Below are 22,403 nucleotides of genomic sequence, written 5' to 3'. Positions count from 1 at the left end.
ACAAAGCTATATATACACATATATACATAAGATATTTTACATAGCCATACGGGAACCTGTACACATACTTACAATAGGCAACATTTAAAAAAATAGTTTAACAATTTACAAAAAAAGGAATTCAAGTCAGAACTAAACCAATCATTTTTTAGTTATGAATGTAGAGCAACAGAAAGAGGGGCCAAGTGTGCTTTATAATAATATTTATTGCTTGCCTTTGTGAGGGGGAAGAGGAGGGTCAAGCACTGAAAGCCATTAGCTTTTCTTTAGTGCCTTTGATACTGTACACATTTTGTTCTATAAAGGGATCAGGAACCTTTGGCACACGGCCAGTCAGGGAAATCCACTGGTGGGCTGGGATGGTTTGTTTACCTGCAGTATCCACACGTTCGGCTGATCGCAGCTCCCACTGGCCGTGGTTTGCCGTTCCAGGCCATTGGGGGCTTGCGGAAGCGGCAGCCAGCACACCCCTTGGCTTCCTGCAGCCCCCATTGGCCTGGAACAGGGGACCGCAGCCAGTGGGAGCTGCGATCAGCCTAACGTACGGACACTGCAGGTAAACAAACGGTCCCGGCCCGCCAGCGGATTTCCCTGATGGGCCGTATGCCAAAGGTTGCCAATCCCTGATGTATAAGATGGAAAACTGCCAATTGCAAAGCCACAACCTATGTTTAAATAATTCACTACTTCTAACATTGTATAGGGTGCTGCTATCTAACACATAGGTTACATACTTTCCGGCAATGTAACAGTCATGACTCCATAGGTAATATTTGCAAAACAGAAAACATAACAGCACAATTGACAAGGAATAATCAATCCAACAGTCTATTGGGCTTCTAGTTCTAATATGTTTGTTACTGTTCCTCTTAGGATGTATGTGGCAGGGGAATAACATATGACATGCTGATGGTATAATAAGGGTTCACTGGCTTTTGGAAAAATGTAAGCCAACCTAAATTGTAGCACTAAACTGAAGTTAGTAAACCAGGGTGAGGTTCTTATTCAGGCAAAAGTCCAGGTAATTTCAATTTATGTTTTGATGCAGTAAAGACCACAGAATCTGGTCCTGAACCTTGACATCTATTTATTCAAATTACAAATTTGTCCAGTGCATAATTAGCAGACTGTGACCAAAATAGGCATCTGTAAACTTATTAGAAATCTATGATAAAATGGTAATGTGTATTTTAAAGAGAGTATACTAATATTTAAAGATAACAATTTCTAAGATTTTAAAGAGTTAAACACATGCACTTAGACATCTGATGCAAGGAAACTTTTGAACATTGACATGATGCTGCCCAAGTATATTAAATGGACGTAGGCTTTCAGTGGCTGTTTAGGAAAGGATTTTCCCTCTGGCAATCAAATATGATATTGCCTTTTACAAGGCAATTACAAAGAAGTCCATGTTTCTAAACCATTTAAATTAATGTGATTAATGCATATTAAATTTTAGTCCCAAAACCCTACACATATTGAAGGATGCTATTTAAATAAATGGCTATTTCTAAGATGCACGTTAGAGAGGATAAACTTTTGGCAAAATGACATGAACTTTTTGTAAATTTGTATTACTTAAACATTTCTTCTGAAGGAAAAATTCAGCTGTTCAACATTTAACAGACAAGGCTTTTTGAAACAGAATCCGAACAGCCACTTTTTCACCTTCAAAATACCCCTTAATAAAGGAATACTCCACAGCAGTCAATCTCAGAAGGTAAGCACTCATCTGAAAAACTGGCCACTGAATTAATGACTAGTTTAACTCCTTGACACAATGTCCGATTTTCCCCCCAACATGAATTCCACTGTTAGCAATTCATGCAGTAGGAAAGGATCAACTATGTCATTATGTGATAATCCAGCTACTAAAACAACTGACTTCAGGATTATTCCTATTAAGAACTGTATTTTAAAGTCACATTGGAAAAAAACCCCACAACCAACTAAAACAGTGTTTTACACACCCAAGATTTCCTAGCAGTTGGACAACAGGCAATTATTTAGGTTTATAAAACCCATGTTTCACATTGTCACACAAAGTCTGTTTACAGCACCTTTAACAGGCTTCACTAGTTTCATCAGACTGAGCAGGTTTCCTCAGTTATGTAACAAGTTTAACTAACAACTGAGTCTCCGCAGTTTTGAATTCACACTGTTCTATTGTACAGGAATTTTCTTCCTTCATTCAGCCTGCTGGTTTTGTTTGGCTTTTGTTTTCCCCACATATGGCTGACATACTATTGGGAGGCTATAAGAATGAATGCTCGTTGCTATTTGAGCCAAGATAAAGTATATGTCAACTATATGGAGAAGAGTGGGCTAATAAATGACAGTTCACCAGTTTACTGAACTAGGTGTTCTGACTTGGATACTTCCCAAAGTATCCATAAGTGTGTACTTGGAGTAGTCAGTCATTGCTGACAACAGCAAAACCCTGTACCACAACAGCAACTTGCTTAATAGCTACTTGCACTTTGACTTTTTGAACAACTTCATTAACTGCTTGAATCTTTCTGAAACCTAAGGGGAGAAAAAACAAAACACCACACATTATTAGCACTCTGGATTTCAACATCTACCAGTTCAGATTAATCCACCAATATTAGAATTTCTAGATGTAAATCTGACTGTCTCTCTCAACTGCTCGTTAGTTCTGTGAATTTTAGGGGGAGATTTTTCAGAAGTACCCAAAGGATTTAGGAATGTGACAGCAAATGGGTCTTCTGCTCCACTTTACACTTTCAGTGATTGAAATCTTCATTCTCCATCATAATTACTGAGATTCAAAACAGCTGGAGTCCAGTACTACTTTATTTTCCAACATAGTATTCCTGCCTAAGGACTTGAGACAGACAAAAGATGAATGCTTATAATTCAAAATAATAAAACCCAAAAGAGTCTGAGAGATTTCCCCTTCTCCCAATCCCCAGCTACATGTGCAAGAACAATAATAATTCCTAATTTGTGAAGCCTAACATCTCTGTCCTTAAGTGCTTTGAAGAAAAATATTGTTCCAGGACTATGGAATCAGAAATGTAACAATACAGGAGCTTGTCCAACTAGAATAAATATACATACCTGATCTGGGCTTTTGTTTAGCCTGGCAGCTATGGAAACAAATGTTTTTCCTGAAGGTCCGTTTTTTTGACACGCCAATAGAATTTCTCGGTCATCATTTCTAAGAAAAAATTCCAAGATTAATTTAATTTTTAAACATTACTTTGACACACAAAACCCCACTATTCCCAAACTATGAAGCATTAATTAAAACAGTGATATGAAACTGATAGCAGACATTTCCTTTTGCTGATGTAAAGCTATCAGCAGTGTTGTTGCATACAAGCACATGTTAATGTAGATATATAGGCAGACTAAATTTTTGGAATAAAAGATTCTCACTCTCCCCCTATATTTGTACAATAAAAAGGGCAATCAAGTTTACTCAGCCTAGAGACCTAGAACGTAGGACAGCATTCAAAACCATGGTCTTCTCATTTCATAGGGCACTGTACTACCATGTTAACCTCTAGTGTTCTACCATTTGTGCAAAACTCAGAGATCCCACATTTTGAAGTTTTGAATGTTCCAGACTCAAAACGTCAAACAAACACGCTACTCTTAAGAATACCAGTTATTTCATTTCTCCACACTCCTATTATCTACATAGAAGTTTAGTGATCAAAGCAGAAAAGAGTTAGGATTCTATTCCCAAATTTGCCATTGATTCACTATGTGACCTTTGGATAGCTCATAACCTCTTTGTGCCTCAGTGTAGCCATCTGTAAAATGGGCATATATACCACCTTCACAAATCGGCTAAGAGGAGTCATTTGTTTGTGAAATCTTTGGATGAAACGTGCTACATACACCAATAAGTGCAAAGTATGTTATTTAGAAATTCCACAAGAGCTCAAAGTATATAAAATTAAAAACGTATGTGATGACTAGCTATTTAAAATGAACTCTTCATTATCCTTTAGGAGGTAGTTCAGCAGGAGGAGAAAACTTCAGGCCTTTGAATTAGAACAGATTTCATAAGTCAGAAATTGTAGCGCACTCTCAATATCTTAACTGATTTGCTTGTTTCTAGCAACAGTTATGATGTATTAGATTTTAAAAATCACACTCTTGTAGGAATAATTAACTTTCTGAAGAAATCAATGAGAACTTCAAAATAAAACAACATATGGTTAGGTCAAAAGGTTTCATGATAAAAATTTAGGAGTGTTATATAAGAACATAAAAAGGGCAATATTTGGTCAGACTAATGGTCCATCTATCCCAGTATACTGTCTTTTGACAGTGGCCACTGTCAGATGCTTCAAAGTTGTATGCAGTGCAGCTGCATCTGTGTCAATACCCAGATATTAGAGATGCAAGGTGGGTAATCTCGTTTTTGGACCAACTTCTGTTGGTGAGAGAAAATTTCAAGCCACACAAACCCAGACCTGAAGAAGAGCTCTGTGTGGCTCAAAAGCTTGTCACTCTCACCAACAGAAGTTGGTCCAATAATAAAAGATATTACCTGACCTAACTTGTCTCTCTGAGATGCTTCGAAGGGAACAAACAGAAAAGGACAATTATCAAGTGAGCCATCTCCTGCTGTCCAGTTCCAGCATCTGGCAGTCAGATGTTTAGGGACACTCAGAGCACCAGGTTGCATCCCTGACCATCCTGGTTAATAGGTCCATCGATGGACCTATCCTCCATGAACATATCTAATTCTATTTTGAACCAAGTTATACCTTTGGCCTTAACAATATCCCCTGGCACTGAGTGCCATAGATTGTGTGTGTGTTGTGTGAGATAGTATTTCCTTTTGTTTGTTTTAAGCTTACTGCCTATTAATTTCATGGGCTGACCTCTTGTTATGAGGAGTAAATAACACTTTCTTATTCACTTTCTCCACACCATTCCCGATTTTATAGACCATCATATCGTTGTCTCCTTTCCAAGGTGAACAATCCTGGTATTTTTAATCTCTCCTCATATGGAAGCTGTTCCACACCCGTAATCATTTTTGTTGCACTTCACTGTATCTTTTTCATTTCTACTATATCTTTTTTGAGATGTGGTGACCAGAACTGCACGCAATATTCAAGGTGTGTGCATACCATTGATTTATATAAAGGCATTATCTATCCCTTTCCTAATGGTTCTTAACATTGTTAGCTTTTTTGACTGCTGCTACACATTGATAGGATATTTTCAGAGAACTATCCATAATGGCTCCAAGATCTCTTTCTTGAGTGGTAACAGCTAATTTAGACCCCATCATTTTTATGTATAGTTGGGATTGTGGTTTCTAATATGCCCTACTTTGCATTTATCAACAGTGAATTTCATTTGCTCAACACTGAATTTCATCTGTAATTCCAGACATTTTAAAAAAATAAAAATCACTGCTGGGAGGCTAGATAAATCAGAAATTATGAGATCTGAAACCTTTCTCCGTTAGCACACCTGTCTGACTCCAACCCACATAAAGTGACTGAAAAACACTATCTTCCAATAGCTGTTCAGTGGATTGTGAAATGAGTTAGTGTCTCAGACCTGTTTCCAGTGAACAGATGTCAATATGGTTAAAATAATAAAAAAAAAAACAACAACCCACACAACCACTAGCGCCATTAAGTGGCACCCCCAGAAAAGAGATCAAGAACTAAATGGATATGGAGACTAGATCACTCTCACAATCTAGGAGGTCTTTTCTGAACAAGGCTGAGGGAGGCTCAACTTATAGCAGCAAATGGGGAGGCTTGCACTGCTGTGGCCATTACTGTGTTTATTCTGTAGAAATATGGAACTTCAGTCACCAACTAAATTAATTTTTAACCCCATACTTCAAACATGTCCCCTGACCCCACCCCCCACCAAAATAGTATACTGTCAATACTCTTACCTTGTCCAAGAAACAACTACTTCTCCTTTCTTTTTAATGATGTTTTTGGCATATAGACTACGTGGCAATGTGGAGGAAGTTGAAGGATCTTTATTCTCAGGCAATTCAGTCCTCTCACCGGAAGACGATCTTTTGAGAGCTAAACCTTTCTCCTCAGACTTCTTACTACTTTTATTATTTCTTTCACTAGCTGATTCAGTTTCCTTTTTTGGTTTTTTTGACTTGGAATTGTCTGTTACAGACTCTTTTTTTCTCTTTTTGCTAGTTTTATCAAGACTTGTCTGGCATCCCAAATCAACATTTAAAGTGGATTTTGTTTTAGAGTTGCACTCATCTGCTTTAATCTCACTGGAAAGCTCTTCTGTTAAATCGATATATGCATCGATACTGCACTCTAATGGTTCTTCCTTTGTATCACCTTTATCTAAGTTTCCTGTATGAATTTCCTGTTCTGTAACTTTTAAAGTAGATTCCACTGCAAGACTACATAAATCTGCTTCACTTTCATTGACAATATCTTCTGTCAAATCTATATATGCATCAACACTACATTCAGAAGGAAAAGCAACTTCAGCTTTAACAGGACTTTCTACTGAAGTATTAGATATTTCTTTCTTGTTTTCAGGCACTTTCAATTCATGCATCTGAGACAGCTTAAAGTCTTCACTTGTGTTTTCACTACCATGGCTATTTTTGTTTGATGTTTCTGAAAAGGGTTCATACAAGTTAGGAGCTTCGTCTTTTCCAGGGGCACTATGGGGCTCCTTAAGAGGCTCAAGCAAATCATGAGCTTGTTCTTGTCTAGCACTGACATTACACAGCTCATCAGTGGAATCAATGGCGTTCATATTGCTCTTAGAATCATTTTCTTCAACAGTCGTGCCTGTAGCAGCCCGATTATCTTCTCTTATTTTGGCAGATATTATTTCTTCCTTTTCTTTCTTGGTTAAGGATACCAGTGACTCCTCCACCAGGGTAGTCTGACAAAGGGTCGGTGATGTAGATGGCACTGCACGCCTTATCTTAACAATGAAGTGATCATTGGATTTCTCCATTATTACTGCTTGCATTGGTAGGCTGGGGTCACAAGGGAAACCTGGAACAATAGGCCGACTTGTCCATGAAGAGCAACTTGATCTGCTGCTTGAGTTATCAGATTCTAAAGCCAAATGAATGTCTTGTTCGGTGGCATCCTCTTCTTCAAGAAGAGCATCTTCACTGTAATGTGCACTAAGAACTCCCTCAGGAGTTGAACCGGATGTGTTTTCAGGTTTCAGAAAGCTAAGATGAGCATCCGATTTCAAAGGTGATGGAATAGTTAAAGAAACTGCTAGATCTTCAAGGAGTATAGAAGAAACAAATGACTTATTCCTTTGTAAACTGCATTCATCATCTTTGCTAGAAGCTGCACTTGGGGGAACTTCAAACATACAGCTTTCATCCAACACATCTGGATCAACTGGCATCTGAAGTCTAGATGATAAAGATGAGGCTCTTTCAGGTGAAACTGCAGGCCAATTAATACCCTCTACTGGTCTAGATTTCACACTGGACGCTATTGGAACTGCCTCTTCTATAACAGAAGCAGGATTATTTCTGCATTTCTGACTTTCCAGGATCTGTTTTTCTGGTGTCCTGAACTCCCACTGATCTGCATCAATGCTGCTGATGCTTTTTTCTAAAAGATCAGAGCCTTGTAACAAACTTTTGAATATTTCACCCATTTGTGCATCACTCACTAGGTTGAATGTGAGGCTAGAAGTTTGCTGTTCTGTGAGAAGTTCATAATTAAAATCAGACTTGTGAGCATCTCTGACCAGGTGAAACCCTTCCTTTTCGTATCTTGCACTTTTCAGTGGAGTTAGGGTGCCTTGTAAATTATTTTCCTTAGAGGGCAGCACTTGGGTTTGGGAGTTCCTTGTATTATCAATGGAATTTAGACATTTTGTAATCACATTTTTTGGTGCAGCTATTTTATTTTTGTCATGGTGACACTTGTTAAATGGTTGATAAGTTACCACTGGTTTAGGAAGGACATATTCTTCAGACTTTTGAGATTTTACTTTTAGGGACTTTTTCCTGGATTTCTGTATGTCGTTTTTATGACCTGTTATGCATTTCTGGTTTTGTGTAGTTACAATTTCAAGCTTTCCTTCATCACTCTCATTTCTGATGCTTACTAAATCACACAGTTTTACTAAAATTCTCTTTATTTTTTCAAATAAGTAATCAAGCCGTTCATCCACAAATTTCCATAACTGTTTTTTCATATCTGACAGCTGTTGTTCAAAAAGTTGTTCCACTGTTGCATTCTTTTTAACATGCCTAAGTTTAGACTCTATAGTTTCACAGAGAGTCAGTTTTAAAGTCTCGCCTAATTTAGACATCTTGGAAAAGTTTAGGTACTTTATCAATGATGTAAAATTCAAAATGGCTGATTCTATAATTCTGTGAAAATGCTGAACTGGGAAATGCATCTTGAACTTCATATAATTTTTCCTTATCTGTTTTCGTATAGCTTTTAACATCTGCATAATTTCTTGTACTGTAGAAGGTTCAAGAATAATTTGAACTATTTTTTCAAGGCAAGCAATGCTCACAGTTTTATTTTTCTTTCTTTCCTTTGACGATCGGGTAGCTCCAGTTTTATGTTTTTCTCTACTTTTGTTTGCATTTACTTTTATGTAAACTAATTTTCCACTATCTTCATTGCAAGATGCAGTTTTATTCATTTGGTTATGTGGACTGCTGCTCAAATTGTGTGTTTCAGGAGAAGCTCTTCCCCTTGATATTTTACTATTCTCAGAGTTTCTTTCTGATTTGGATTTTTCATCATCACTTACAATTTCTCCTTCTTCTAATTCATCAGAGGATATGCTCAGCTGGGACTCCATCTCTGAGTGTTTGTCAGGTGAGCAAACTGGCTTTTGATTTTCTTTATTTACTTCATTTGACAGAGTCTTTGAGGGACAGGCAACTGTGCTTTCAGGAGTTAAATCTATAAAGAGAGAATAGTTTGTTAAGCATCTATAAAACAAAAATTCCACACAGAGCAAACATTTTAGGAAAAACCCAGAAGACTCAGCGGTTTACCTTTTATTAGAACTGGGTGCTTAACTGTTTAGAATTGTCAGCTTCTACTCGGTATACTTGATCTTAAACTCTGATAGCTATGAACAACACTGAGAAAGCAGATTAAAGATAAAAAATAAGTACCTCATTCTGCTCCCATTGATGTCAGTGGGATTTTTTCAGTCTTTATAAACAAATATGGATTATGCAAGTTTTGTTTGGTTAAAATATTATGATCGGCACTGAATTTTTTGGTTGAAGAAAAATAAAATACTTGAAAATTTTCACTATTTTACTCTTTACACAAATAAAGTTATTTGTTATGCTAATATTGTGCAAGGCTGTGTCTTTAGAGTCCAACTATGAAACCACAAAGCATAACAAGATTTACACCTGAATTCTGGTTTTCCTTTACTGGTTTCATAATAAGGTCAAAATATGTAACATAAATCACTTATTTACTTTGGCATTCATTTCTCTGAATCAGGGCCACCAAAAGGGATGTAACTGTCCTTTCAGTATTTAAAAATCTATGAATCTACTAAGTAAGGGTTGGGTCCCATCACACTAAGCACTATAGACACAATAAGTTAATTTCAGTTGCGGATAACTTTAAGATAAAGATTAGTCCAGAGGTTAAACCAAACGCTACAGCATAAGAGATTGTTCCTCCTATTAATTTTTGATAAACAAGTATTTACTTTAGTTGTTTGAATTACAGAAATGTGGGAGACAAGGGGAAAGGTCAGGATTTTTTTTTTTTTAATACTGCTTTCTCAAAAATTACTTATTTTTTCCCCCTCACAATCAAGTTTACCAATTGTTTGATCTTTCAATTTTTAATACCTTATTGTAAAACCAATCAATTGGGAGTTTTTTTTAAAAGGCATCTGGTTAGAGTTAGTGCAATATCAAGCTATTAGAGACAAATTTTGGCTCCCCATTATAAAAAAAAATCAAAAAATCATCTACATATGTGTAATTAAGTGGTAAATACTATTCGATTAAGATTTGTAGCTGTTTGGGTTTGTTTGTTGGGCACCCATATTTATTAAATTCTTTTATATTTTTAATTACATAGGTATTAAATATCCTTTTTCTCACTGACATCTCACAACATTTCATGTCAAAAACAAGAGAAAATATGAATTCAAAATAATTGCTTTCCACAAACAAACATTCTCCTGTGGCCACCTCTTTGAAGTCAGTGTTCTTGGACATTCATTTTGTATAGCTTCCAGAGCAGTAAAACTGTTATTCCATTAATGATTTTTGGAAAGGAATGGAGACAAAGATATTTGACAGTTACATAACAATTACCTTCTACAAGTTTTGCAACTTTTACTGTTCTTAAACAATGTTTTTCAGCTTTCTTTATGCAAAAACTCCTGAACTTTCTACCTAACCAAACTTTTAACAAACTAAAGCAGCAGCATATGCATAAAGTGTATCCTGGGACACCTAAGCAGGAGTTATAATAGAGAGGAGTACTGAATTTCAGGACTAAGGGAGACTATAACTTCTTGCCTGTCAAAAACAGATGAAATGGCTATTACTATTAGAGAGTCTAACTTAAAGATAAAAATTACTACTTTGAGGTATGTGCAGTGTTGCTATAAACGTGCTGGTCCTGTGATATTAGAGAAACATGGTTGGTGGGGTACTGTAACATCTTTTATTGGACCAACTTCTGTTGGTGAAAGAGATGAGTTTACACAGAGCTCTTCTTTAGGTCTGGGAAAGGTACTAGTACAGAGGTGGACAAACTATGGCCCATGGGACTGTCCTGCCCAGCCCCTGAGCTCCCAGCCGGGGAGGCTTGCTCCCAGCCCCTCCCTCTTAGTGGCCTGCCGCTCCTTCCGGGGAGCGCAGCTGGCTCTGGCCTGGCGGCGTGCTCCTGCTGCTCTGAGCAGCATGGTAAGGGGGTGGGAGGTCCCAGGGGGCAGTCAGGGAGCAGAGGGTGGTTGGATGGGGTGGAGGTTCTGGAAGGGGGGCAGTCAGGGAACAGGGAGGGTTGGGAGTGGGAGTCCCGGAGGGCCTGTCAGGGGGCGGGGGGTGTGGATAGGGGTGGGGGTCAGTCAGGGGACAAGGAGCAGGGGGGGTTGGATGGGTTGGGGGTTCTGAGGGGGGCAGTCAGGGGGTGGAGGCCAGGCTGTTTGGGGGAGGCACAGCCTTCCCTATCTGGCGCTCTGTACAGTTTTGCAACCCCGATGTGGCCGTCGGGCCAAAAAGTTTGCCCACCCTTGTACTAATATATATAGTTTGAAATATGGCAGTTCAAGTCCTGGACCAGATGGATACTTTTTTTTTTTTTTTTTTTATATAAACGACTCTAGGGATATGCTATAGAATGATAATCCTTCATTTGGCATTTATCTACTTGGGGTCTAATCTCCTCAGGTCCCCTATTTCTATTTTCTTATCAACTAGTATCAGCTATATTTGCTGTTATGTTAAATATCACGTTTGCAAATTTATGAATGGCGGTTCAGATGAAAAGATTTAAGAATTGCTGGTCAAGTGCGATAGAGTTCCACCAGTACACTGAGTTTTGCAGAAAGTAATGATTATACAAGTGTAGTAAAGTATGTGAAAAAGGATTTAAACTCTTCACCCTTTCCCATTTCTCCTCTGTGAATACACTAAAAGCTCCATTAAATCCCCCATTATAGTAATGGAAAGTGAAAGTTGAGATTTAACTACACAGGAGTCAGGAAATTCAGAAACAGGGTTACTGACTTTTCCCTAACTTCTCATGTTATTGTATCTCATGTGTACTTGATAGGACAGCTCTTCTGTCAATTTATGGTACACTCTAATGATTATTTGTATGTGAAATTTTCTGCTACTTTCATCCTGACTGTCTCATATTTGTAAAACATATTTAGACATTCAAATTCATTTAACTGAGGGGAAGAATAGTTTGGTGGCTAACGCACACCCCTGGAATTTCGGAGATTCAGCTCCAATTCCCATCTTTCCCACAGACAAGTCATTTAGGGCCAAATTTTTTAAGGTATATAGGCACCTAAAGAGGAGATAGACATCTAGTAGGGTTTTCAAAAAGCATCTAGGCACCTGACTTCCATTGCAATCACTGGAGTTAGGCATTAACCTGCCTCTTTAGGCCCCTCAGTACCTTTAAAAATTTGCTCCCTTTGATCCCAGTCTCCCATCTGTAACTAGGGATATCACTAGAGGTGATCAGAAAGCATGTGCATATTCCCCCACCCCAATGGAAAATTTTAAATTTTAGGCAAGAATTTTAATATTTTGGTTTTCTGCTGAAATACTGCAATTCTGAAATGCCGCTGTGGTGCCTTGTCCTACCAGAAAAGTCAGTCTGTAGAGGAGAATGGGAGTACATCTCCCATAATGCACCAGTCTCCTTTCTTGGAAAGAAGCCAAGGTGCATCATGGGAGATAAAGTCCAGCTGCAGATCCTAGCTCATAAGAGAGAACGGGAGCATGAGACACCAGAACTGCAACTCCCATGAGACACTGCAGCAGCATTTCATAATAATTAAATATTTTAGTTTGTGAGCATTGTGTATTTCAACAAAAATCTAAATTTTCCACAGAAAACCAAACACTTTTTGCAAAACAATTAATTTAAACAAAACCCCAATCTTCTGTTGAAAAACAATGTTGATGGAAAACTTTCAATCAGACCTAGCCCCTTCTACTTTCTACTCTACTTGGATGTTGGAAAGCTTAGTTCACTAATGTTTGTAGAGCAGCGAGATCGTTTGCCACAGAAGTGCAAAATATTTTGGAGGGCTCAATAGTTTGGGTTACTATCAATTTTTCTATGTAAGATAGGGTTTAAATCCTTTTGAAAAACAGGTATATAGAAGCCAACAAATAAAATTATTGCTGTATATGTTGGAAGAGTTTATGCATTCATTATGGATCAAAGTTATGTTTGTCAATGGATTGTAGAAAATGAATTTTCATCAATCAATCCTAATTGAATGTATAAACTAACATAACAGATGCTTACATGAGATCCCTTCATTGGTCTGTCCATCCCTTTAATGACTATGTTTTATGTTTATGTTTACGCAATGTTGTGTGTTTATTTTGCATAAGGTTAATACAAATTCCTTCACTCCTTAACTCCAACGTATTGTGTGTGAATCGTAAACACTGAAGTCCAATTGCCCACTGCAATCAGGCAATCATAGATTCCCCACTATAAAGTGTGCATACAAAGGGGAATATGAAAGAGAAAGCAATGGCATAGACAAAGCCATTCTCTGGGTTTAAAAATCTCAAAAAGACAATCATCTTTACTTCCCACTAATGCAGGGGTGGCTAACCTGAGCCTGAGAATTTACCAATGTACATTGCCAAAGAGCCACAGTAAAATACATCAGCAGCCCCCCATAAGCTCCCCCACCACTCACAGGGCCTCCCACCCACTGGCAGTCCAACAGATCAGGACCTCCCTCTCCCCCCCAATCAGCTGTTTCCTGGTGAAAAGGGGAGAGGAGCAAGGGCATGGCAGGCTCAGGAGAAGGTGGAGTGGGGGCAGGGCCTGTGGCAGAGCCAGGGGTTGAGCAGTGAGCACCCCCCGACACACTGGAAATTTGGTGCCTATAGCTCCAGCCCAGGAGTCACTGCCTATAAAAGAAGCCGGATATTAACTTCTGAAGAGCCACAGGTTGGCCACCCCTGCACTAATGCATATTTTGGAGAGATATCTAAAATTGAAAACAAAACTAGGATAAAATATAGATGAATACCTTTGTTATAACTCTTCACAAGTCCTTTGCAAGGGCTCTCCATCCTAAGTACTTTAGCCAAGGGTCGCATTGGACTATTCAGTGGGCTGATAACCTTTGGAATGTACCTCAAGTGATTGAGATCAATGCTTAATATTGAATTATCATCAGCAGGAACTGGGTTAGTTTCTCTTGCTTTAGTTCTAGGATCTATTTTATCACTATGAGAAGATGTTACTATACTGATTTCTGGTTCTGGCAAGTTTTGCTCCAAATTACAAGTGTTTTCATCAACTACTGGTATGCCTCCATCAGCTGGTATATCCCTGTCAGTTGGCTCAGATGTAGTCACGCCCTCCTTGTAAGGTACAGTTTTCGAAACACTGTTTTCCTTGGCAGGATACTGAAAACTTTCTCCAGATGCACCATCATTGGTATCTACCACTTGCATTAATGAGTCTGACTTCATTTGTCTAATATCATCTGTGACACTATGGGACTCAAAATCATCAGAACTAATGGTCTCCAAGTCATCATAATCAATGTTCCGAGCTTCATGATTCACAGGGCTTGCTAACTCAGAAACTCTGCATGTTGTGTCTGCCTCTTCCATCTCTTGTCCAGCCTCAGGAAGGGACACAGTGTTATCATTAGTCAGTTCAGGTTGCAGTGCATCCACGGTTTTTGTCAAAGCTTCAGGCTGCAGTAGGTCTAGAGTTTCTCCCAAAGCTTCATTTTCAGTTTTCCTTTTGATCTCAGAAACAGGTGTCTCTGGTTCCAAGTCTGTTTGAACTGGAACCTGGGTTTGCTCTACTGAACCAATACTAATAGGTTGGGCAGGTGTTAACATTTCTGTATGCCCTGGGGTCTCTGCACTGCCTTCACTACTGGCTTTTTTGGAATCTGTTTCAATTCCATTATTTTGACAGAGAGGCTGTGTTTTAGCAGGAGAAAGAGTTAAATTTAGCTTTTCCATAAAGCTTAGTTTTAGATCTTTCTTTTTTGTTCCATTTTTATCATCTTTAGCCTTTCCAGCTTTGTGCTCTTTTAAACCATCTGCTACTCTGGGTGTTCCTTCTGGTTTAGATGATTTGTTTCTCTCATTTTTTGTAGCATCTGTATTCTTGGATTCTTTTGTAGTCTGGTGTGTAATTTCTTTTGTTACTTTTCTTTCATTTCTAGGATGCCTACTTTCTTCCTGGTTTTCTCTCTCTCTTTTCCTTTTTTCTTCAGTTCTGTGTCTCTCTGATTTTGAATATGTAGTTTCCCATTCATATCTGCTGCTACTTTCCTTGGAGCGTGTATGTTTGTGCTCTCTGTTGCTGGAAGTGGAAGGTGAAGATCTTGCCTCTCGGGAACGATGATCATTTGCTCCCCCATCCCTCTTGCAATCTTCATCTGTTCCTCTTCTACAGTCTTCCATGGGGAACTTATGTGATTTGTGTGGGCTCCTTGCAGTTTCATTCTTTGAATGTGGACTATTCACTCGGCAAGACCTTCTTGGTTGTTCTTGTTGCTTTTCAGTTGATTTGTTTTTCTGTTCAAAATTTCTCTCATCTTTATCACGTGTTTCAAGGTCCTGTTTGTTTATGTATTGTGACCTTTCAACCTTTTCATCACCTTGAGATTCAACTGTTTGTGATCTCTCCTTAATGGTTGTTTGTTTCTCCCAGGTAGAAATGCACCTATCAGTTCTATTTTCCACAGGTGGGCTACATTTCAGCATTTTGCTCTTACTTTCTTGCTGCAGCTCACTTTTACCAGATTTTTCTGAATATATTTGCAACTTTTGATAAGAGTCTGTGTTTCCCTGTTCACTATCTGTACTATTGCCAGTGCTCTGGTATGTATCTCTTTTGTACCTGTTGTCATTAGCCCTGCTATACTGCTCACCATTTTTCATTTCTCTTTCCTTCCTATTACCCTTATTGGAGTAGTAGTCAAAGTTTTGGAAACAGATAAGAGAACTGTCATTACAAAGCTCTTTAGGAGGATATCTGAGTAAATATGGAGAGTTTCTTCTTTCTGTGTGTGATTTTCCATCCTCCATATTGTGAGATGAATAACTGTGATGTATATCTTTGGAACAGTCAGTTTTCAATCTATGATCTGTCTTTGTATTGTCTACTAAAGAAGCAGCTCTGAATTTAGGATCTTTTGTTTTAGGTATCTTGGAGCACCTTGTGTTAGTTGATCCTGGAAGATACGTTCTAGCGTAGTTATTTCGATGACTGGAAAATTCTGATAACCTATTTGTAAACAGAGAGAAGAATCATATTAAGTCTTGGTGTTTGTTTTTTTTATAAATTTAACTAAAGCCAAAATTCTATGAACACCTTGGTTCTTTCTTAAACTGTTATGCAGTGGTACTGATTAAAGGACAGCAAAGCTCACAATACAAGGCATTTATCTTAAAATTTCTAAGTTTGCAGCTTTTATAGGTGAAATTCTATAGAGTAAGAATTGCAGCTTAAGGGTCTATGTAGCTTGATCTTTCACAATTTACAGTGAATGTTTTTCGTATTTATTTTTCTAAATTCTCAGTTTGAAGGAAGAATTGGGTAAAACTACGACATTAATAAAAAAACATTTTTAAAGTACACCTAGAATTTTAAAAGCTGACAATCAATTCACTTGGCCTCAAAAAGCAACTCATTTGAAAAAAAGACTTGTGGTGAAATATCCCAAAAACAAATGCACAAGGAACCACAAGGCAAGAAAGATAGAATTGTATATTCTACATATTAGTTTTATTATTTGAAATTACTGTTTCATTGCCAAGCAGTGAAAAAGCTATAACCATCAGCACAAGACTCAGAGGTGGTCTCAAATATAATCAGGGCTTATGCCATTCGGAATCATAAAAATCAACCACGCTAACTCAGACAGCAAACCTGCCAGTATGTAGACAGGCAGTAAGAATAGGTGTAATATGATCAAACCAATAAGCAAATAAACTATTGTGTTGAACTTGCTGCACGCAAAAGAAAACAAGTAAATTATGATAATCAAGCCTCATCAAGGCCATGTGCAACTGCTGCAAGGTCATCACGGTGGGGGGGCGAGGGGAGGGGGAAGAAGCACAGCCTATGCAAATAGTGAGGGGCATGCAAAAACTACATAGCTAGAACAGAAAAGACTCACTTTTGTGCCAGGTCCAGCATATGGCACTCCACATAAAGGGCCTGGTTAAAAACAACGCCATGTTTCTTACACTCTCATGACTAATTCTAAATGAATGCCAGTCCATAATCCAGAAAACGAAGTAAGAGCATAGTGATAACATATAGAAGTCATACTTGTAGGTGTTTTCAGAGTCACGGATGAGATAGCTCTGATACCTACAACTTCTAAACTGAATCCAAGTATACCTTCAAAACTAAGAACAAACATGTAAGGAACTACAGGGCAAAAAAAAAAAAAAAAATCTCATGTCAGTCCCAAGTAGAGAAACATTATTTGCTGACCACTTAGCAGCCAAAAAATGGAATTTGCCTATGGATGAAAAAACGTGGTTGTCCCTATTTTTGGTCTTATGCTTTCCAGTCAATAAAATTTTGTTGCTGCTGTGATTGCCTAAAGCCATTTCCCTGTACTTGGAATAAAAATGAGAGAGTGTTCAAAACAAGCCTTTTTTCGTATGCCTGATTTTCATTTAGTGCTAATGTTTAATTTTGCCCTTAATTTAATACACACTAAAAAACCTACTGGTCCTTATTAGGCTGAGACTAAGTCACATTGGAGATTATGTAATAACTCATTTTAAAGTAAGTAAAAATTCTAATCCTTAGTATTATTTAGGTATTATGTTAATTAGGTTTGAAATCTAGATCTGATCAGACAGAACAGCTCACCTTTACCAGTTCAGCTTGCTACTGTTGTTAAGTGTTCACTGTGACTGCGTCCACCAAGATTTTTTAATCCTGGTCCTCTTTCACACTAATAGGGAGTAGCCTGATCTGGCTAGAAAGTATCTACACTGGGGCCATTCACCAGTATTTGCATCAAATCCTGTGGGCTTTGCTGAATACGTGTATGAGCTTGTTTTGATTATGCTAATTTTGGAAAACCTATGTTCTGGCATCATAGTGCAACAATACAAGGAGAACAGTATTTCTATCAAGAGCAACAGACCCTGAAAGGCATGTATCCTGACAGTTAAAAGCATATGGGTACTTACATTTGTTGTGAACTTGATGGTATCGAAGTATTTTTTTTAATAACCCTTTTATTTCCCTCTCACTCAACCTCTATGTAAAGTGGCTTAAACAGATTAACAATCTGTATATTGTCACAATGTGCCAATTCTTCTTTATCACTAGGGCACTGTGTCTACTTAAATCATCAAAACTGAAATACATGGGTCCGATTTTTCTACAGATTTGTCTCTTAAGACCCAGAGATGTTTACTTTTTCACAAATTTGCCATTGCTATAGATAAGTTTTTGGACATAAGGGCCAAGACTTGGTTTCATTGTTTGAGTTCCAGTACATTGTATTCTATTCAGGTTCTTGTACTGTACCCATCACCACAGTATCTAAGAATATAACACTTTGTAGCTTTTTCAAAGCCTCAAACAAGGCATCTTTTCCTTATAAAGAGATTTCAGTCACAATGGTGATGAAGTCTGTCATGAAATATGTGCCCAAAATTTGTCTGTCGGGATTGCCATAAGAATGCCCGTAACACTGACTAAATCAGACCTTGACCAGTCATTTCCTACAACATATCCTAATGGGATGACAGATAGATGGGGACGACAGTGTGTTATGACCTGACTAGTAGCCTCGAGTGCATGATGGACACCTCTGAAATAGCTAATAATTGCTTCATTATCTTTTGGGGACTTATAGAAGTATAGTTTGAAAATGTTTTTCAAAATAAAGATTTTGAAAGAAAATAATAGTTTTGAGATCTAGAATGCTGAACTCAAGGTTGTGAAGAAAACAGCTAGCATGTCTCAGCCATCAATTGAAAGAACTAATAGAACAAGGCAATGTGTATTTATCAGACTGTATACTATTCAAATACATTCATGTGGACAATACCTCATGACAACTACGAATAAAGACAAACAAACATTTTTTGATCTCAGTCATAGCACTTCTGATAACCATCTCTAAAAGAACTTCATACAGTTTAGGTGCTAATGACCTCCAACACTGCAACATCTGATTATCTCACAAACAATGGTTTTATCCTCACAATACCCTTTAATAAGGTAGGGAAATTTTTATTTCCATTTTACTGATGGATAAACTGAGGCACAAATAAACTAAGGGACTTGCCTGAGGTCATAGAGGTAGTAAGTGACAGAGCTGGGAATGTAACCAGCTCTCTGGAGTCCCAGTCTTACGCTTAGCCTCAGAGTCCAAGACCCAGACAGTCAACTCTTTTCTAGTCTACACACTAGTGCTTTGAACTCCTGGCCTAGGACAGCCAGAGTATGACAAGTTGCTAATATAGACAGCCCCCTCATAACTAACAGTGGACGTAGAGCTCTTCAACATCTGGCTAGAAAGGCCAGCAAGAAGTATCCAAAAAAAAATCTATGGGGTTTATCAATCTGAGACTTTTAGAGTAGACTAGCTCTGGAACAAAAATATGGATGAGATAGATAGTCTACATCAGTGGTCACCAACCTGTCGATCCGGGAGCCTCTGCCAGTTGATTGCGATCTCCAGGCCGCTAAAAGTCTGGCAGCGCAGCAGGGCTCCCCAACTGGGAATCAGCCAGTGGGAGCTGCAGGGATGGCGCTTGTGGGCATGGGCAGTGCGTGGAGACCTGCTGCCCCCCTCCCGCCAGGGGTCACAGAGACATGCCATCAGGGAGACACTTCCGGGAGTGACATGGGGCCGAGGCAGCCAGGCAGCCTGCCTGCCTGAGCCACGCTACACTGCGGGCCAGGAGCTGCCTGTGGTAAGCACGTCCCGGCCAGAGCCTGCACCTGGCACCCCCTCCTGCACCGCACTCCCCCTGCCCCAGCTCGGTGCCCCCTCCTGCACCAAACTCCCTCTCAGAGGCTGCACCCCTCACTCTTTCCTGCACCCCAACACTCTGCCCCAGCCAGGAGCACCCTCCTGCACCAAACTCCCTCCCAGAGCTTGCACCCCTCACTCCTACAGCCCAACCCCCTGCCCCAGACTCAGCCAATGCACACCCCACAGTTGAGAATGTTATACTGATTTGTGACAATCCCTAAAGGATTTTGAATCTATAAACCACAAATGACACTTAATAAAAAGTAAAATTCATAAAACATCCAGTGGATTCTATAAGATCAGATGCAGTGTGACCATATGACCCCTGCACCCAAACTCCCTCCAAGAGCTTGCACCACAATCCCCTACCCCAGGTTCAGCCCTTGAGCCCCCTCCACATGCCAAACCCCTCAGCCCCAGCCCGGTGAAAATGAGTGAAGGTGGGGGAGAGTGAGCGACAAGGGAGGGGGGAAATGGAGTGAGCGGGGCGGGGCCTCAGTGAAGGGGCAGGGTAAATCCTGGGTTGATCTTGAATTCAAGAAGTGATCTTTTGTGTAAAAAGGTTGGAGACCACTAGCCTACATTGAAACACATACAATGGGATGATTAAAGTCCCCAGTTCAAACCTGTCCCAAAGATAAGGTTAAGCATATGGTCAGGCCGTAAGAAATTCTCAATGATTCCTGGGTAGAACCCAGAGAGTTCAGATCAGCACTTCTGACAAAAAAAAAGAAAAAAAAAAAAAAAAAAAAGGACTAAGATTAGCTATAGACAACCATTTACTAAACAGCGATTTTTCATGTGTTCATTTCCACTTAAAATGCATAAAAAGTTTTTAATCGAAGGCTATAAACCTATGTTCAAACAAAAAGTAAATAATAAATTAGACTTGTCTACTTGTACCTTTGGTGGAGGTTACTAATTTCCTCATCTTTGCGATTAATTTCCACTCTAGCAGTTTTGATAAGTGCTGAAATATTCTTTTTAAGTGCCTGATTTTCATTTTGTAGAATGGAGTTCTATTTAAAAAAAATGCATGGAGAATTAGCTTCAAATATTTACCCTCACACATGCATTAAAACATTATTAGACACATAGGATAGCAATTAGAAAAACAGACATTCCTATTAAAAGAGACTACAAAATGTATGGCAATAGTTATGTAAAAGGCAGTGAATGAATGGTCTCTACACGAGTCAAAAGTCTTCATTCTTACTGATGTTCTTTGTGTTTTTGATATATTAAAAATATATATCACCAAGATGTAACCATGTTTTATACTGAGTGCCCATAGAATTGTACTGATGTAATCCACATCCTTCCTTGCTCCAGGCCTTCTACTATTTGTTGCTCTCACTGTCATTGTGTCAAGTGTACAATTTAGCTTGGAAGCTGTACAATTCTCTCCTGGCAACATTAGTCTACAGCAGGGTCTACTGGGGTTGATAGTGGGCATCAGATTGTTCTCAGTAAAGCATGACAAAATACAATTATGTAGGAACAAATTCAGAGGCATTGAGCATTTTCAGCTCTCACTGCCATCAGTGGGAGTTGAAGGTGGTTCAGCATCAGGTCTTTATTTTTTGCTTTCAATTCCCTAATCTTCAGGATTAACTACTCTGAAGGGCTGTGGAGACCCTGACAAATTATACATTAAATAGACAATATCAACAAAAGAACTGAACATCTTTCCAGAAGCAGCCATCCAGCTCGCTCTCTCTTTTTTTAATTTTTTAGAAGTATAGAGTTAGGGTTCCTAACAGGCTAGCTTACATTATTGTGTGTCATTTTAGAAACACAAGTTTATCTATCTAGTAATCTACTAAAGGCACTGTCTCATTTTGACATTTTGAATATATCCTACAGAGGCGCAACAAGTGACTGTCTTTTGCTTTAAAGATTCCTGGGAAAGTTCTTGCAGTAGATACCTACCAGAAAGATATGATGTTTAATTAGTTGTATTATCTCTTAAAGCAATATACTTTGGATGCCTTATTAGCGTATTTAAAGCAAACTGAATTCTCGTTGATAAAAGTTTTAAAGATACCCTTTAGCACACAGTACCTGTGCCTGTATTTCCTTAAAATTCTTCATCAACTCTTTAATCTGCTGCTGACATTTTCCATACTCTGCCTTCAACTGTAAAATAAAGGAGTTTTCACTTTATAGAGGATGACTATTTTGCAAAAGTTGGTTAAGTTAACGGTTCTAAGATTTGTATCTGGAAACTGTTCTTTAGTTAAGGACATAGCTGATAAAATGACATTTCTTCCCAACACCATTCTCATTTTAAAATATTAACTGGTCTAAAAAGCTGTCAGATTTAAAAAAAAAAATCATGTTAGCTTATTTATGTGAGTGGATAAAATAACTTCCCCAGTTTGGGTGTTAAAAAAGGTATGAAAAAGCTCACTGACTTTCACATGAGCAGAGTAAACTTACATGTGCATATATGTACAACAGTAGTAAGCTAGGGAGGTACAGGGAGCCAAGCCACTAGGAGATGAAGATGAGCTTATCTGGAGTCACAAAACAAGCTTCTGCAGAAGTGGAACTTCTGATGAGTTCAAAAACTGTGCTAAGCAGCAACTCTGCATGCATTCCTTTTCTTACAACCTTTAAGAGCTATATGGGTAGAGCATGTATAGCTCTCTCTGGTTTTGTAAAGTACCAGTCCCCATCAGGGACCCTGTGGACTTTATGTAATACAG

The 22,403-nt window shown here is 38.6% G+C and overlaps 1 protein-coding gene across 2 annotated transcripts in view; it reads right to left on the bottom strand.

The window, feature by feature from the left end:
• CASP8AP2 (caspase 8 associated protein 2) overlaps positions 1 to 22,403 on the bottom strand; it is a 29,289-nt gene continuing 6,886 nt past the window's right edge. For both annotated transcript variants that reach the window (XM_084624307.1, XM_084624306.1), the window contains exons 5-10: positions 21,757 to 21,831; positions 20,596 to 20,711; positions 13,732 to 15,959; positions 5,912 to 8,909; positions 3,088 to 3,187; positions 1 to 2,529 (exon numbers count right to left, since the gene is read on the bottom strand). In XM_084624307.1, the coding sequence (XP_084480433.1) occupies positions 2,473 to 2,529; positions 3,088 to 3,187; positions 5,912 to 8,909; positions 13,732 to 15,959; positions 20,596 to 20,711; positions 21,757 to 21,831 (5,574 nt within the window). In that variant the 3' untranslated portion in view covers positions 1 to 2,472. The remainder of the gene's footprint in view (positions 2,530 to 3,087; positions 3,188 to 5,911; positions 8,910 to 13,731; positions 15,960 to 20,595; positions 20,712 to 21,756; positions 21,832 to 22,403) is intronic.

This window comes from Lepidochelys olivacea (assembly GCF_965140295.1).
Source record: "Lepidochelys olivacea isolate rLepOli2 genome assembly, chromosome: 3".
NCBI lineage: Eukaryota > Metazoa > Chordata > Testudines > Cheloniidae > Lepidochelys > Lepidochelys olivacea.
Note: the sequence above shows the minus strand (reverse complement) of the source record. Positions and strands in the feature narration are given on the sequence as shown.